Source organism: Micrasema longulum, unplaced genomic scaffold (genome assembly GCF_059751315.1).
Source record: "Micrasema longulum isolate JH-2025_06_02 unplaced genomic scaffold, ASM5975131v1 h1tg000605l, whole genome shotgun sequence".
Classification (NCBI taxonomy): Eukaryota; Metazoa; Arthropoda; class Insecta; order Trichoptera; family Brachycentridae; genus Micrasema; species Micrasema longulum.
The window spans coordinates 595,018-613,367 of NW_028277801.1; the positions used below are offsets into that span (position 1 = coordinate 595,018).

Here is an 18,350-nt window from a genome sequence, read left to right on the forward strand (position 1 = left end):
TGTGGTCCGGTCCCAATTGATTCAGATAATTGGAGTTCTGCTGCATGTCGATCTTGAAGTATTTGTCGCAAATCGTGATTTAGACGTTTTTTATTAGAAATAACGTATTATCTTAGAAATGCTGGCGCCAGACGGGTTGTATTTTTCTGCTCTAGTTAGAAAAGTAAAAAACATGGAGAATTACAATTCACCTGCTTCTTTTTAAGTTAATGTATCTGATAGAGATGGTAGAAATTTATAAATTACCTATGAAATAAAAATAATGGTTATGGTTTAATTCCATATACGTGTAAAACTGTAGAATTTGCGGGTTTTTTGTTTTTTTCATATTAAAATTGTATGTAAAAGTATATTTGTTCTTTTTTTAAGCCAGGCTTAAGTAAACCCTAATAGATTGGCATTACTGAGTAATACTTAATCTAAACAAAGTGTATATTTAACAAAAGGGATGTATATGTATCTAGGCGGAAATGGCGAGTGTGACATCGCGAGTCAGGAGAGACAACACCGCTTGCTTCTTAAATGCCTGCCCTTTGCTGTAGGAACACATCGACAGTACCGTTTAGTGAGATTTCGTTCACTGTTTTGAGAATCCTTGGCAGAGGGGAAAAGAATCCGATGTTAGTTTTATAATTTCCCACAGCAAAGACAGGATTGGTACGCGAGTTACGGCGAGGTACATTAATGTTTATTTGAGCAAGGATATCATGGGCATCTATACAGTTAGATATTAATTTGTGCAAGAATATCAAACCAGCCAAAATCCTCCTGAATTCTAAGCTAAAGTTGTAAAAGCACTCTAGACGATCATTATAGTTAATTATGAAAGTATTTGATCCGCTTTTAAATATTAACTATTTTAAAAATTTACGTTACACCAATTCAATCCGCGTCATATGTTTATTATAATTTAGGAAACCATATTATAGAATTAAATTCAAGAAAACTACGAACAAATGATTTATACAATGTAATTGCAAATTTCGGGCTTTTGAATGGCTTAGATATTCGCAAATAAATCGACATATTTTGGACGCTTTCTTTGAAATGTGGTCAATGTGATGTGATTCTTTTGTATATTATTTATGAAAATTAGGTAATATTTACAAAATAAATTAAAATGAGTGTTTTTCATAAAAAAAAAAAAAACAGTTAATAAATCTGTGGCTTCGATCTTAAAGGTCCAATGTTTATTTTTCAACAATGTTTTGAATTTGTCTTTGGACACGAATCAACTAATTGGTAAAAGTAGAAGTATATAAATTGGAAAAAAGTTTTTGATGCTTGCTAAATATTGCTTGACTGGTAAAAATGCTAAGTCAATCCAACACTCAAAAAAAAAAATAGTTTTAAAATATGTGACCATTTCATTGACGCTCAAAGATTTTTGACAAGAAAAATCGACCAACACACATCGTCACTTTTATTAGTAAATTTAAGATCCAAGGAATTGACCAAGTAACATTTTACATGTAGGTAGATGTCACAAATGAAGAGTTAGAATTAGTAGTAAGTATTTAGTAAGTTAGTATACGTTTTGTATTTGACAGATATGTTTTTTTATTAAAAGTTCATTAATAAAATTTATTCTTTAGATTATTACGTAACACTTCTTAATTGTTTGTTCTTTTTAATTTATTTTGTATTTCTGTGTTTGTTTAACTTTATAAATTTTTAAAAATCCCAAAAACATAATTTATGGTTATAAAATAAAATAAACTAAAATACTACCTTCCTTTAATGAACGAAACAAAAATGTTTAAATGCAAAATTTCATGACAAATTTTACAGGCAAAATTGAATAAGTTTTTAATTTTTTTATTTTATTAAAAAATGATAATGTTTTTGAAATACGTTTATACTTTATATTAAAGTTGAAAGTACCATACATATAATGTACAATTAACAACAACTTACTTGAAAAGTCTGATCTTTGAGAAGCAATTGAACTCTAGAAAAAACACTAAAATGGCTCCTTAAAAATTGATTTTGTCCCTTGGTCATTTTCTCTTGTATGCCCATGATACGAGGGCGGATTGGTAATAAAGCTACTTAGCGCTAAATGGCAGCACAAACACAAAAAAGATTTTTTTTCCAAATTGCGATCTGTCAAACGGCAGCTGTTAAAATGTTACTCAAATTCATCGATTAGTTTATTTGTTATAGTCGTTTGAAGTAAACAACTTTTGTGTTTCTAGAAAAATTGAAAAATAGCGAATTTTGTGCAGTGATTAAACACTATTATTTAAAAGGGAAAAAGGCAAAAGAGACAAAAGAAAAGCTCGATAAACATTACGGTGAGTCTGCTCCATCAGATTACATGGTAAAATATTTGATTGCTGAATTTAAACGCGGCCGAACAAGCACTGTAACAATACCATCAACAGGAAGGCCAAAAGAAGTGGTTACTGAAGAAAATATCAAAAAAATCCTCTATATAGTTATGAATGATCGCCAAGTTGCGTGAGATTGTTGAAATGGTAAACATCTCATATGAACGTGTGTTCAACATTTTGCATGAACATTTGCATAAGAAAAAGCGCAGGCGCAGGCTTACAATTTTTATACCAAGGGCACTCCTTTATAGAACTGTATGGATTCGCTGCTTATTTATATTTTTATAAGAAGATAAATTATTTTTTGTTTTGTACACTATTTTGTAAAAAGGACCTAAATTATATGGTTATGGTATTTGTTATAATAAACATAGTGTAAAGTTTCCGCAAACCAAGTTTTGTAAAATTTCCATTGAAAATAAACGTAAAAATGGCATTTTTCAATATAAAATGATAAAAGCGCCATCTATAAATAATTAGTTTCATATTTTCGTTTAGAATCACCTTAAGTAGTGATGTTTTTAAAATTAATGTTCGTTATCAAACACATCAAATAGTTCGTAATAACGATACAATATGTATAAAAAAGTTGGAATATCGTCTTACTAAGTGTGTAGAAGTAAAAGGAGACTATGTTGAGAAATAAATTATTTTTGAAAAAAAAAAAAGTTTTTTTCCTACTTTGGTAGCTTAATTTTCAATCTGCCCTCGTATATACAATGAACTGTAATAAAAATAAAAAAAAACCAAAATAAAGCACTCTTACATTCTGGATACGCTTCGTAGTTTATCGGAATTTCGAGAATCGAAAAAACGTTTGCTGAACCACCTAATAGCAGGCAAGCCAGCGTTCGGTCAGGACGTTTGTCGGGTCCGCTAGTTTTTAAAAATAAAATTGTATATTTTTGCAATGTTTCATTTTTCTTAATCAATTTTTTAAAAAACTAAGCTATTCGCACTTTTTGAAAAATCCTCGATTCTGTTTATATATTATCAGTAGGTAATATAAAATAAATCGTTATTACACATAAAAAAATTTCGTAGTAAATTGACGTGAATAGTTTTTATCTGTGGGATAAAATAAAAGTAATTATGCAGAAAGTAGCCGGCTATAGAAAAGTGAAACTGAAATAATTGCACCTTTACGAAACGAGTGAAAAATCAAATCTTCACAACAGTTGGAATGTTTTTGACTTTGACAAATCATAAACAATGGATACATTAGTTTTTTTTAATATTACAAACAAGAATCTAATTATGTATTTGACCAGTTTTATTGATTTGTAAAATACCGTCAGACTCCTCTAGTATTGTTGGTGTTTTTCGCAAATTGAAAAATGCCGTTTTTGTGATCGACACTATTTTCAGAAGGTTATTATTACAGTTTTTTGTATGAAAGAGGCCTGGTTGATTTTAACAGAACAAAGATTTATTAATCTTACTGCAGCCGATAACATAATCTCCTTTTTTTTGAAATTGTGGACTGGCTGCTTTCTGCACTGTGTTCAAATGTTCTTAAGAGGACTGTACATGTGAACATGCGCATTGCACATGCTTACGGAAGTATTTTTTTAATTCATTTAACATGTTTGAAGAATTTACCTGGAACGTTGCTCTGTTCCGTGAATGGTTGAACCACATGGTGAGTGCTCTGCATAATGGATATCTCTGCGTTTGAACTACTGAAAACCTAAACCCGCATAGTTCACAGCGGCACCGTCCCGCCATGGATAACCATCGCTCCAGGCAAGTCACATGGACCAGACCGAGGGAACCCTTACAGTGACATGGAGATATCAGTCTAGAAAGAGATAAAACATTTTGTAAAGCTGTACTTTCATTACATTATAAAATAATACCAAAAATGAAACCACCCGGGTGAGAACTATTGGGTATACTATAAGCAGTTCAGAGGTTGGAATAGCGAAAAGGTAATCGGCGCTAGGTCTAACGGGATCTAACGCCCTGTCACTTGTTTAAAAGTGACGGGGATATAAACGTTTTAAGATTTTAAATTTATTTTTATTTATTTACAATTTATTCATTTAAACATTTATTGAGATACAAGTACCAACTCCGTGGAACCAAAGTCCTGTGTTGAGTAGGGACGAATATATGTATAAAAGTTTGACAGTCAAAATTATCATATTAGCTGCATACTCGTGTAACAAAAACACCATTAAAAATACACGGCAAATCAAATATAAAAAGAAACATGCAATAAAAATACATAAATACATTACATTCGTCTCATCGTTTCTTTGAATCCCTTAAAATAACTATGTGTTTATTTGTGTTTTTCCTTTTTAAAAAAATGTTATGATTATTTTATTTTATTTTTACATCTGAGCATGTTTTTCATTCTTTATTTTAATTCTTAACTCTTAATTACTTTTACAAATTTTCTTAATTTTTTAACTTCTATTTATGATTTTTCTTTCTTCTTTTTTTGTACTTTAAATAATAACCTTGCAAATAATTACTTTATAATAAATTCACTGGTTCATTAGAGTTAAGTCTAACAGTGTAAAATATAAAACTTTTTAACTGTACTGTATGTTTCCTAAATAAAATAAAAAAATTAAAATAAATAAAATAAATAAAATAAATAAAATAAATAAAATAAATAAAATAAATAAAATAAATAAAATAAATAAAATAAATAAAATAAATAAAATAAATAAAATAAATAAAATAAATAAAATAAATAAAATAAATAAAATAAATAAAATAAATAAAATAAATAAAATAAATAAAATAAATAAAATAAATAAAATAAATAAAATAAATAAAATACATAAAATAAATAAAATAAATAAAATAAATAAAATAAATAAAATAAATAAAATAAATAAAATAAATAAAATAAATAAAATAAATAAAATAAATAAAATAAATAAAATAAATAAAATAAATAAAATAAATAAAATAAATAAAATAAATAAAATAAATAAAATAAATAAAATAAATAAAATAAATAAAATAAATAAAATAAATAAAATAAATAAAATAAATAAAATAAATAAAATAAATAAAATAAATAAAATAAATAAAATAAATAAAATAAATAAAATAAATAAAATAAATAAAATAAATAAAATAAATAAAATAAATAAAATAAATAAAATAAATAAAATAAATAAAATAAATAAAATAAATAAAATAAATAAAATAAATAAAATAAATAAAATAAATAAAATAAATAAAATAAATAAAATAAATAAAATAAATAAAATAAATAAAATCAATAAAATCAATAAAATAAATAAAATAAATAAAAAATAAATGAAAGAATTAAAAATAAAATTTAAATAAAACCAACCAACTCAAATATTTGAAAAACCATAAAAGAGGTTTACACTCAAATTCCTCCACCTAAGGAAGATCCAGTCCTAAAATTCTTTTTCGAAAATACATTTTGTCCTTGAGAGCTTTACACCCTCTTCCGAAAAATTAAACACTCTCGTTAAAACCCTCTCGTTAAACACTCTCGTCAAATTGATACGAGCATATTAATCTCTGTTCACTGTTTACTGTAAAAATACAAAAAGCCGCATACGTTGGCCTCATATTCCATGTAAAAAAAATACGCTCTTCTTCAGCTACAGTAGGGAAGATAGAGTGTAGACGGGGCGGGGCATAGGGTGCAAAAGAATATCATGGCTTAAGACTCTTCGGTAGTGGTTGAAATACCGGATGGAGCAATTGTCACCAGAATGGCCCGGGATCGAGAGGAGTTTCAAGTGATGATCGTCAAACTTGGAAAGAAATGCACGAGAAAAAGAAGAAGATGGATATTTTTGAGATATTATTCTTCTCTCTCTTTTATGAAACTGTCTGGTTCTTTGTGCCAACTGAACCTACATAATAGTGTAATAGTGGTTTGCAGCGGGGTAGGAAGAACTAAAAACTCTAAAATTATGAAAAATATGAAGAAAATTCCTAGAGGATCCAATCTTAGTAAGGATAAGTGTACGACTGTGCGGAAGAGGATTAGAGCAGAATAGAAAGGAACAAAAAGTACAGAAGAGTAGCCAAATAGAGAAATATAAAATTATACCATGGGATGATAAGGGGAAAGAAGCGTGAGAGAGAATCGGAGCAGGGCTAAAAAAGAGAGGAACCAAAAAGGAAATTCAATGATATAAACTGATAGAGAAAATATCTGAAAGGATCACATTTCACTTTGGAATTCACTAGAAATGTGAATACACTATTTGGAGGAATCAAGAAAGGAAGTAAGAAGCAACAATTGTAGAAAAATGATCGGAGTTAAGAGTTTAGAGCGTGCCTGGAGGAAACAAAACGAACTTAGAGTTGTAACGGCAGAAAAAAGAATTTGATTTAAATTTTGAAATAAAAAGCGTATCTCTAAACCAGAGATGTTTTATAAAATATATATACATATATGTACATACGTACTTTTTCAGTTTACGCATGCCTAAATATGTCACCGTGATTATTTCGTAATACACGAGAGTAGAATTAAACTCAGTGTGTCAAAAATACGACATTTGATGAAACCGTGGAAAGAGCCTACGCGTTAAAAGAAGGCGCACTTTACAAGAGATATTAAATACTTTCATATTTTTTTACTGTGTATGTAAGCAGGTAATCAATTTATCAAAATGCTTGTTTTTCTTTAAGAGTTAGCATCAGAAATACTTTAAAGCCTACGAACATGTTTTGACTGTAAACGTGTAAACCATTTTGACAGTTCTGTGATATACGAGTCTATCCCTTTTCAAACGACCTACAGAAAGTCTCTACCTATTTGTTTTTGCACATTTATGTTTCGTATATAAATCTATGTAATCCAGAATTTGAGCATGAATATTATTACCTTTCTGGTCCAGATACCATGCAAATACGACAAATACCGACTCCCATACTGGATGATGAGTGCTCTCGAAGACTGATACTAGACCACGTAGGGACGTAAGGCTGAATTATTGTATATTCTGAGGACGATCTTTCAATTTTAGGGCTTTTGGATGAATTTTTGGGAACGGATTTTATAGAAATAGCTTCGTCTGCTGCAATGCGAGTCTGATTTAGGTTAGTCATCATTAACTGAATGTTCTGATTTGCAAGAAACGTTTTTTTATCTTCATTTTTTTCAGGGATTGTGGAAGGTTTCGGAAGAATGATATCTGAAAAATTACATTAATTAACCACAGAATTTGTAAACGCCATTAAAATGGATTTGAATTGCCTTAAAATTAAAATAAAAACACTCTGTTTTGAACCACTTACAACCGATTGGTTTCAAAGCAATGGAAGCTTCTTTATCAATGTATTAACAAGAAATGAATATTATACTATTTTTTTATGTTAAGTGTCTAATGAAAACTAAATAGGAAGTAATAATGCAAGTCTTCATGTCAAGTAGTATTTTGTGTTTGTGTAGGCATGGAATGAGTGGTGAGGGGGGTTGTAATTCAATTATTGTGACTAATGGACCATAGGAAGTGTTGGAAACCGATCGGTAATTAAATAAATAATGCATTGTTAAAAACAACCTATCTTATAATAATTTTGATTGTATTACAAATAAACACAAAGTAAAATCTTCTAAAATAAACTAAGTATTGAATTGTTTTGTTTATTTATGATAATACTCAATCAAAAGAAAATAAAAGCAAACCGTTCTAAACTTCAAGCATTGTATACGCTGAGATATAATCAATGAATATAGTATTTTGTTAGCACTGTAGGGAGGTATAAAAAATAAAACTTTTTAAAAAGAAAATCTACATTAAAATAATTTTGCATTTTTTCCTTTCGCTTCTTTTTTTAAAAAAACAGACAGTATTATTCTTAAAATCAAAGACCTCTTATACGTCATTGTTATATCCTCTACCTGTCAAGGTTTCTTCGTCGTTACTTTTATTTAATCTATACTTACCATCATAGAATTAAGAAAGTCCAGAAAGAGCGTATAATCATATTTGAATACATCGGACTGTGTCCGAAAATTCCCCCACTTTACCTCACTTTTACCGCGCATGCGTGAAGTCACCGCGTAATGTGGCCAGATCGCGAATAATATAACCAAAACACAAATGTAAGATATAATTTAAAAAAAAACATCTGGTTAATTTCTCTAAAATTTTCTTGTGCACGCGGAAACATTGATTGACACAGCAAAGTAAATAAGTAAAAGGTCATTTAATAAGAGTCATTGAATTAATGAACTTTAAACTTTAAATATAAAACAAATTTTATTTGACATAAAACGAATATTTTTATGTTATTTTAAATAATATTTGATATTCATATTTATAAAAAGTAGCTTAAAAAAATTAGCCACCCTGGCAACACTAACAAAATGTCCATTTCGTTTTCTTCGACAATCTGACATGCAGAAAAATATATTTTTTTTTAACAATGCTACTTACACATGAAATGTAATCCCATCCTGTTTCTTGTTGATCACAGCAGCATTTCTACACTATAAAACGACACAACACGGCATAGTTGAATTCAAATCGGGAGTTGCGTACTGAGCGACGTCTACAAAGAAACTATTGGGTCAAAACGTAAAACTACTCGTTTAAGGGTAGTTTAGTCGCCTTCTATTTGATGCGCGTATGCGGTTTCTGGTCTGTTCTTTATTATATTCTTACCATTCACTTATTTACGTATGAAAAGCCATTTTTCTACTGAAAAACAAAGTAATTACCTTGTGGCGTTCTAGTTTTTTCATCTTTTACGTCTTTTTTTAAACTGACAGCTCTGTCCTGATTTTGACTTGATTTTGACGGTCCAGGATCTTCATTGTTTGGCAGACCAGCAAGTACAGGATAGAGGGTTGGATCTGATTTTGACTTCGAAGTAGTTTTACAAGTAACATGTACTGCTGGGAGGTCACTTTGGGCCATCAAACATAGTCGAGATGTAGAAATATAATTGAGAATTGATGACGTTGTTCCATTTAAATTCATTCTGTGTATCAAAATCTCCCGGATTGTTAATTTAGAATGATAAATATGTTTGCGATATTTTACTATATAGATTCCACGTTTTTGAGAACATGTTGCTTCTAACGAATTTCTGAACAGGGAATTTTGATCGATTACAGATATATCTGAAAATTAGTTTTGTCGTATTGTCAAAATTTGAACATGGAAGGTATTTAAATATATTCGAATGCTTAGTATTGTTAGTTAGGTACTAAAAAAATATTATCTCTATGCTATCCGTCTATACTTATTTTAAATGTTTTTTTAATGTAAAATTAACTTTTCTAAATCCATTTCACATATTTTTATCAGTATTAGTAGTAGATATGTGATATTTCCCTATTATTTTGAATTAAGGCTATCCTCAGAGTAATAATGCGTAACCTCGAGAGAAGCCCTATCACTATGTTTCATAAAACGCAAGCGATGTTGGTCTGTTGGCTAGCAACCAATTGGTAGCCATTTTGTTTTAATTGACAACATAAACATAACAGTTCGATCGGATGCTTTTGTAGCTATGTTTGAATTTGTCTGTAAATAAATAGGATATTTACGTTATAATAAATAAAAATCGACTATGGTGAATTGCAGTATGATTGGTTCCAGCCATAGAATTAAGAATAGTTAAAAACTGCATACGCACATCAAACAGAAGGCGACTCAACTACTCATAAATGAGAAGGTTTACGTTTTGACCCATTAGCCTATTAAACCTTGCATAAAACAAAAGCAAGGGACAAATAACTTGCAACTATAATTTAAAAAAAAATAGAATTCGTACCCACTCAACGTCAAAACACGCTTAGCGTCGAATAACTTCGCTACCCCGTAAACTGATAATCCATTTCCGGTTGCCTCAACAACAAAACAAGGCTATAATTTATTAGCTATCAAATACACGTGATCACATAAACCTGTTATATTACAATGTAACTTATGTTTATAAATATTTTTATTTATTTATTTAAGAGAAACTTCGCCTTACAATTAAGTGTTTTAATTATTTTTATTTATATCCCTACAGAGATGAAGTAGAATTTGGTCGAATTCAGGATTATGGATATTCGAGCGTTTACAAGGCTTATGACCTGTCATTGGCTGGGTTAAGTGGCCACTTTAAGTACTACAACATTCCCCATTCCGTTCCGCTGTAGTACTTGTAGTACTTAAAGTGGCCACTTAACCCAGCCAATGACAGGTCATAAGCCCTGTAAACGCTCGAATATCCATAATCCTGAATTTGAAAAAATTCTACCTCATCTCTGTAGGGATATAAATAAAAATATACACCTACTCCCCCTTGGGAGAAAATCCAGATTTGTGTGTGCACGTACCAAAAATAATGAAGTGTTTTAATTTTTACCACGTATAAGAAAACAGTTTCTTTATCCGATATTCCGTAGCACCAAGCTTCTCCGTTAGCGTACAAAAGCCGTTGTCTATTCAATATTTATTAGATGTGGCTACTGATGAAATAAATAAGGAAATTAGTTATCCAAATGGCTTCCAATAGGATCAAGCCAAGTTTGATAAACATCTACGCAAAAAGTAAGTAACCTTGATCCAATAAACGTAAATGGTGAGTTTTTTTGCGACTCGGAATTAAGCCGAGGTAAAACTTTTCCAATAAAGCTTCTAAACAACTGACCTCCAAAATAGAAATCAGTTTCACTGAATTGATGAAGCCTGACTAACAGTTAGACGGTAATTTGGTATTAGATGGTTATTTACAATTACTCTTTTGGACAGTTTATTGATTTAACTTAACACAATTTAGCCCCTAATGTACAATAGATGGACATATCATTCCTATACTTGGAACATTCAAAATATGGGAAATATTGCGTTGGTTTTAATATTTAAAAAAAATCAAATCACGATTCACATACAATCAATTTGATCGGGTTGTGGTCCTGTGGCTAGTGTCTCGGACTCACGGACCAAAGGTCTGTGGTTCGAATCCCACTCTACCCCAACTTGATTCCATTTTCTAATAGTGAGTTATTTACAACTCGTTGAAAATGGCCCTCAAAATTAAATATTTGGGTAAATCATAAGAACGCAAATATTTCTTTTTTAAAAAAAAAAAAAATCACTCATGTAAGAAAGATATAAATTTACAATGTTCACATTTGTGTAACTCGTTACCATAGATACGACCTTACCCGGCAGCTGTCATTAAAAAAAACAAACATAAGCTCGTTAACACGCTCTCCGTTTCCATCCTCGGAGGGCCGGGCATACAAAACTAGTCAAGTTTTTTTATTTTTTTATTTAGTCTTAAAATAGTTAAAATATAATGCATGAATGTCCTAATATTAATTTATATCTAATTATCATTAAAATATATACAGATTATTAACATTTCTTAACAATATTGTACACTTGAAAGCTATCACGTAAAATATTCAGAGAAAAAAAAACATTTACACTTGAGGAAAGTGCTTAATTACTCAATAAAGTACTTACTCATTGTAAACAAAGAAAGCTCCTTTATTACAATGATTTTCGTTCAAAAAATCATTAAACCATAATTTTGGAAAACCCCGTTTAAAGCCGACCCGAATACGATTTTAGATTTTGTACACTTGGAGACATTTGCAACTCAGATATATTTTGGGTCCACTTTTATACATTTTACATATTAATGATTTATCACTGTACATTTTAAAAGAAAAATATTATGTATGCCGACGACATAGGAATATTCTAGAAAATACGTATTAACAAACAATGACAAACAAAGACCTGACTATGCTGGCTAAATGGACAAACACAAACTTACTTACACTTAATGAAAAAAAATGTATTATCCATTTTGAATCTCGAAAAAAGTGTCATAATATAGATGCTCACATAAATGATACACGACTAACTAAAATTAAACATGTTAAATGCTTAAAACATTTAAGTTTGTAAGTGAAAACTCTTGATGGAAGTTCATTGTAATTTATTGTATAAATAAAAGACGAGTGATGCTTTTATCCACAAATTTCGAATATCCAGTGACCGGTTTGATCACTTTCGCGACATCTTCGAGACTGGTATCTTTATTAAGGAGTTTAATGTATTTATACAAAACAGAGGTAAGGATAGAGAATTCAAAATCATATGAAAGTAAATTAAATAAAGTTATTTTTATCTTAAGGATCATCATCAATTTTTTTTCGGGTTAACTAATGAGTTGATATAATGCTATTTTTATGAATTTAAGTATTTTATTTTTAGTGTCCCATCCTTCGTGAGTGTGATTTTGCCAATTATGATTTCTGAAAAACAAAGGGTAAAAAGTCATTAGTAAAAATATATTACAATGGGTATAGTAATGGAGAACGCACGTGTGTTATCTGTTCATTATGTAATTCTACGTCGGGTTTATTTTATAATCTATTAATTTCGGGAATTTCTAATTTGTCAAGTTTATGGCCTTTAGGTGCAATATTAATTATTTTTACATTTTTTTTTAATTCAAAGGAATGTTTATTTTCTATTAAATGATTGATTCCAAATTTGTGAGTTAAAGTACCACTCGTCTTTTATTTATATAATAAATTAAATACTTAAGACTAACAATATACAGAAAACTGACGTGGACTATTCATATTAGCAATTTAATTAGCAAAGTGACGACATTATCGAGTATTTTAAAAAAATCAAATATTTGTTCCAAAAACGGAAAAAAATTCTAATGTATGAAGCCTATGTAAAAACTTAAATATGTTATAAGCAACTACTATGGGGAACAGGATATCAAAATGACATAAACAGACTACAAAGACAGCAAAATAAAATATTAAAGTTAGTATGTGACCTTCCCTATTTAACAGCAACTAGAGAACTTTTTAAACAAACTAAGCAATTAAATATAATTGAACTCTTTCAACCAGAATCACCTAAATTTATTCATAAATTAGCCATTTATGTAATTGTAGACGAAGAACTAAAACTTGAAAAAAAAAGTAGTAAACATGGACACAATACGAGAATATCAGAAAAATATCATATACAACTTTCTAAAACGAGACAAGGACAGTCGAGACTAATAAACTAGGGACTGAAATTATACAATAAATTACCAGACAAAAGACTCAGATAACCTTTAAAATAGATGTTAAAAATATTATCACAAATAATAGAACATGAATTTTAAAGTTGGTGAATTGGTAGGAGGTTGGCAAGAGAAAGGGGTGTGAGGTTGAAATTTGTTCGATTGATTAATTTATAAATCAAAATGTAGGCCATATTAAAAAAGAACAAAAAAAATATTTAATGAGGGGATTATTCTTTATTTAAAGCTTTTTAAATGTGAAAAACCTCCAGGTTAATAAATTTTATAGCATTTTTTAGCATTCGAGTAAAAAATTTTAAGTCCTGTATCATATAATAAAAACTCGCGAAATATTTTTCGTTTTATTTTTTTTTTCTTTTGAAAAAAATAAATAAATTTATAAATGCGATCTCTCAGGCAAATGTGTGGTAAAACTATGAACGATAGATAAACAAATGTTGAGATTCGTACATTGTGTAAGGCTGAGTTAAGCTTTATCGACAAAATCAAGAAAGGAGCTTTGTCATGGTTTGGACAAGTAGAGCGAATGAACGGCAAAAAATATAAACGATGCGAATGTTGATGGATGCAGAAATAGAGGAAGACCGAGAAAGACATGGCATGACCAAACCCAAGAGAATGAAGATGGACATGTTAAAAGTCGGAATAATCGGCCCGCGCGCCCGAGAAGATGTATGAATGTACAGGAAGCGAGATCAGTATTAAAAGATAGAAAGATGTGGCGTTCTATCCTCTCTGTCTAACCTTACCGGGAAACTGCGTGATGATTTGTTTGTTTTGTTTTTTTTTGTATTTTAGAAAGTGTATTTTAGAATTTGAGTGTTGGTGTAGTGAGTGTCCCGATGATGAGACGGGTACGTCTCGAAACCGGTAGACACAAAAGTCGGTATGTGGTCACATACTAATACTTATTGACGTTAGTTTCCGTAATTATTTCATGTTTCCTCGTGATTACTTTGAAGATGTTTTGATAAGTTAAGTGATTACATATCTATTTTGAATAAATTTATACGTTTCAATGACGTAAGTAGGCACTATGTATGCACGTTTTCTATCCCTTTAAGCATGTAATAAGGGTTGAACATTAAATCACTTGTGGTCGAGTTAGAAGATCAACCCTTGACCTCACTTGCCTAAAGGTTGCACTGATACGAGAACACTCAGGGCAGTTAATTGGTTTTAAAATTCAAGAAATTTCGCTTTGCTAGAATTACTTAGGTAGAAAAGATAAATACAAATAAATATATTAATTATGAACGTTTAAATCAACAGAAGCAGAATGATGAATATTTTCAGAGATGTCTCAGCACGGGGTTTTCACGGAATATGAATTATCTTATACTAGAAACCCACACGACGTTTGCTCCGAGGCACACCTTTATCACGCCGAGAGTGTTCAATATATTGAAAGTGTGTATAAAGTTCTCAAGGACATCTTTGTTTATAAGAGGGTTTCAGGACTGAATTTTTCCTGGTGAGAAAGATTTGAGTTGAAAACTAAAGTAAATGAAACGTTTGTCAGCGTTTGTTATTTTAATATTAGTTAACAAATTACAACATGGATGGAAAATATCTTAAAAAATTTGAACATGAAAGTCTAGGCATTTACAGAGCTTATAACTTGTCATTGCTGGTTTAAGTGGCCACTTAACACACTGTGTAACATTCACCATTATGCCAACGGCTAATTTTTAATTTTTTCCTTCACCATTTTGCCTTAAATAAACAAAGTGGTAGATATTACACAGTGTATGAAGTGGCCACTTAAACCAGCCAATGACAAATCATAAGCCCTGTAAATGCCTAGACGTCCATATTATCTTCTCTAAAATGTACTCCATCTCTTTTGTAATTTATTAATTTTAATATATTATGTTTAATTAAACAAATCTAGGCTATGTTATTTACCTACTTAGATAATAAAATTTTGTATTTAGTTTTGAGAACCTACAAAGAATTTACTTAGAATAAACATAAAGCTAGTCTATATTTGCGTTAGATAACATAATCTATCATGCAGTTTTCCAATTTGACGATAAAATTTGGGTCGAATACAACATAAACATGTTTTTTTCCTTTCTACTAAAATGTTTGAACATCCATATTTCTTCAATTCTGCCATTTGTTGGTTTTAGTGAAGTTAAAGATCTGAAACCTTTTTTGTTGTGAAGAGATTCATCTGACTGAATTATTTCACATACTAGGCAACGCCTGAAAACAATTTTACAACTTTTAAATTTCTTAGATCAGTCGGTTTTATTACAATATTAGAGTTTGTCCAAATGTTTGCAGACAAAATAATGGATTTCACCCTCTTCGGAGACATAAAGATTAACAAATAACAACAGGGATGCAGAATACCTTAAAGAAGGGAATATAAATGTCTAGGCATTTACAGGGCTGATGATTCGTCATTTGCTGGTTTAAGTGGCCTTTTTACACACTGCGTAACATTCACAATTTTGCCTATATTTGAACATCCATATTGCTTTAATTTGTATTAGTTCATATCATATCATATCAAAAAATCTAATCATATGAGTTGTTTTTTAATGATGTCAGTCTCGTGCGCATTTGTCTACCATGCAAGAGCTCTTAGGTTCGATTCCCAATATGGTGGATATAAAATATTAATATAAAAGGTTGTTTTCACACTAAAATATTTTTCATAGTCCCTAGACTGGTACCTGAAACGTAAGACTGATCATCTTACCTTCATGTAGCAAAAAATATTAATATACTCTAAAACGCAATGTCGGCGTCGGCGTCGTAGCCGACACTCGACACTTGTAAACTTAACTTCTTGTATTGCAATCCATGTGCCATGGTCGGCCTCGTGGTGTAATGGTCAGTGCGTTAGCCTGCCATGCAAGAGGTCTCAGGTTCGATTCCCGACGTAGTTGATATGAAATATATATTGAAAAGAGTGTTTTCACACTTGAATATTTCACAGTGGAATATTTCAAAGTAGAATATTTTATCAAGACTGGTACTTGAAGCGTAAGACTAATCACCTTACCTTCATGTAACAAAATTGATTGAGACATGCCGCGATTGGTGTAACAATACAGTGCCTTATGCACCATTGGGTGCGGAAAGAGAATGCTGATGATAATATTGATACTATGTGGACACCTTTGGTAACACCAGAAACAAGGTGTCCACAATCATCAACGTAACACGCCGCCAGCCGCTACACAACGGAAACGAGACAAGCTTTCTTCGATTAGCGCTGGTACCAGATGCAAAACGCAACGTCGGCGTCGGCGTCGCAGCCGACACTCGACACTTGTAAAGTTAACTTCTTGTATTGCAATCCATGTGCCATGGTCGGCCTCGTGGTGTAATGGTCAGTGCGTTAGCCTGCCATGCAAGAGGTCTCAGGTTCGATTCCCGACGTAGTTGATATGAAATATATATTGAAAAGAGTGTTTTCACACTTGAATATTTCACAGTGGAATATTTCAAAGTAGAATATTTTATCAAGACTGGTACTTGAAGCGTAAGACTAATCACCTTACCTTCATGTAACAAAATTGATTGAGACATGCCGCGATTGGTGTAACAATACAGTGCCTTATGCACCATTGGGTGCGGAAAGAGAATGCTGATGATAATATTGATACTATGTGGACACCTTTGGTAACACCAGAAACAAGGTGTCCACAATCATCAACGTAACACGCCGCCAGCCGCTACACAACGGAAACGAGACAAGCTTTCTTCGATTAGCGCTGGTACCAGATGCAAAACGCAACGTCGGCGTCGGCGTCGCAGCCGACACTAGACAGTTGTAAAGTTAACTTCTTGTATTGCAATCCATGTGCCATGGTCGGTCTCGTGGTGTAATGGTCAGTGCGTTAGCCTGCCATGCAAGAGGTCTGAGGTTCGATTCCCGACGTGGTTGATATGAAATATATATTGAAAAGAGTGTTTTCGCACTAGAATATTTCACAGTGGAATATTTCAAAGTAGAATATTTCATCTAGACTGGTACTTGAATTTTTGATCGAGACATGCTGCGATTGGTGTACCAATACAGTGCCTTATGCACCATTAGGTGCGGAAAGGGAATGATGATGATGATACTATGTGGACACTTCTGGCAGTACAAGAAACAAGGTGTCCACAATCATCAACGTAACACGCCACCAGCCGCTACACAACGGAAACGAGACACGCTTTCTGCGATCAGCGCTGGGACCAGATGTAAAACGCAACGTCGGCGTCGCAGCCGATACTTGACACTTACTTTAATTTAATTCATTATAATGCAATGGTTGAGTTCATTCGGTTTGGTCTATATTTCTCATTATCGTATTTAAACATTTGTTAGTTATAAAAAATAATAACATACTCCATGTAATATGAAATGAAATACTCGTATCCTATACAACAAAACTCCCGGTAAAATAAATTGAACATAATCATTGATTGATTTTGTGTTTATTTTGTAGAACTCCATATTTAAACTTATAATGTAAGAAATCAAACACTGATTTGAGTCTACTGAATACTTTATTTTATTTTTACCAATGTAAAAACAAAAATTTCGTAACAATTGTTTAGCCTAGTTGGGGCATTTTCAAACAAATGTGAAGAATAGATGGATTGAATGTCCCCATATAGTTATATAATTTAAGGTAATTCAGAATGTAATACTTTAATATAGTGTCCCAGGGTATTTCGTTTTCTGCAGCTATATTTTGTATATGTATATAAAAAGTAAATAAAAATAAATTCTTATTCAGTTAGATGAAAATATCTGTTAAAAAAATGTCTTAAACCACACTAACACGAACGCCAATATTAAAGTCGGAAACTAAGTAAACAACAAAAAATATTGTATAACTAAAGAATTTACAAAAAAAACATGTCAGAGAAAAATAACAGCCGAATTAAAAACAATTGCGAGTATATTTTATTTCTTGTCTTTTCTAAAAAAAAATACTTTATTTGAAGCACTTACTTTGTGGTTAT

General features: G+C 30.9%; 1 protein-coding gene across 1 annotated transcript in view; it reads right to left on the bottom strand.

Annotated features, from left to right (window-relative positions):
- LOC148280227 (uncharacterized) overlaps positions 1-9,457 on the bottom strand; it is a 32,289-nt gene extending 22,832 nt beyond the window's left edge. Inside the window, exons 1-3 of the mRNA XM_088228716.1 lie at positions 9,022-9,457; positions 7,180-7,489; positions 3,939-4,137 (exon numbers count right to left, since the gene is read on the bottom strand). Coding sequence (XP_088084842.1) covers positions 3,939-4,137; positions 7,180-7,489; positions 9,022-9,283 — 771 coding nt within the window. The 5' untranslated portion in view covers positions 9,284-9,457. The remainder of the gene's footprint in view (positions 1-3,938; positions 4,138-7,179; positions 7,490-9,021) is intronic.
- Positions 9,458-18,350: the final 8,893 nt, after the last annotated feature.